The 763-nt window shown below is 59.6% G+C and overlaps 1 protein-coding gene across 1 annotated transcript in view; it reads right to left on the bottom strand.

Moving 5' to 3' along the window:
• The window catches only part of IFI35 (interferon-induced protein 35), a 12,760-nt gene that overhangs the window by 540 nt on the left and 11,457 nt on the right, over positions 1-763 (bottom strand). The window contains exons 11-12 of the mRNA XM_009879819.1: positions 487-661; positions 8-141 (exon numbers count right to left, since the gene is read on the bottom strand). Coding sequence (XP_009878121.1) covers positions 8-141; positions 487-661 — 309 coding nt within the window. The remainder of the gene's footprint in view (positions 1-7; positions 142-486; positions 662-763) is intronic.

Here is a 763-nt window from a genome sequence, read left to right as displayed (position 1 = left end):
GCAGGACTTGATCTGGAACGTCAGCCCTTGCTCAAATGCCTTCTTCAGCAGCATTGCTGTCTTCTGCCCTTCCTTGTTGTCAGGCAGGAAGGCACAGAAATTCCCCCCTTTGTAGGGCTGTCCTGGGTGGGGGTCGCCAACCTTAGAATAGGAAGAAAGCATTTTAAACGCCAACCTGAGTGCTGTGCCTCAGAGCTGGCTTCTGAGACTGCCCAGTTTGAAAATACACAGACGACAGTGACCCCCGTGGGCTGTTAGTCTATCTGAACCAAAACCGGAGGTCACACGCTCGTCAAAAGCAGCAAGCTGCTCCCAAACCTGCTGTGGAGCCTGTCACCTTCCACAGGTCAATACCTCTGCTGCTTTGCCTGTGGGGCATGGAGCTGTACCTGCTCCCACAACCACCACGCACAGTCCCCCACCCCCCAACAGAACCCACCGCGTGTCCTGCAGCGGGATGGGGAAGCCCCCGTGGTGGGTACATACCCCCTGCACACCATCGGGGATGGTGTAGGAAACCTGGAGCGTTAGGTCTCGATAGTAGCCCGGCAGACTCTGAGACAGGCAGGAGATCTTGAACATCCCCGAGATCTTGCGGCACGGGGCAACTGAGGGGGAGCTGCAGCACGCGGGCTGCGTACTGTCCGCTGCGAAACACGTCCTGCACAAGGCGTGACCGCAGGGGGCCTGGCAGGTTACCCCTGAGCCCTGGCAACCATCACACCGGCCCTGCGGGGGCTCGCCGCTCTCCTGTCCGAGGGTG

This window comes from Charadrius vociferus, unplaced genomic scaffold (genome assembly GCF_000708025.1).
Source record: "Charadrius vociferus isolate BGI_N301 unplaced genomic scaffold, ASM70802v2 scaffold730, whole genome shotgun sequence".
Taxonomy (NCBI): Eukaryota; Metazoa; Chordata; class Aves; order Charadriiformes; family Charadriidae; genus Charadrius; species Charadrius vociferus.
The sequence above is the reverse complement of the archived record's forward strand: the minus strand, read 5'-3'. Positions and strand labels throughout refer to the sequence as shown.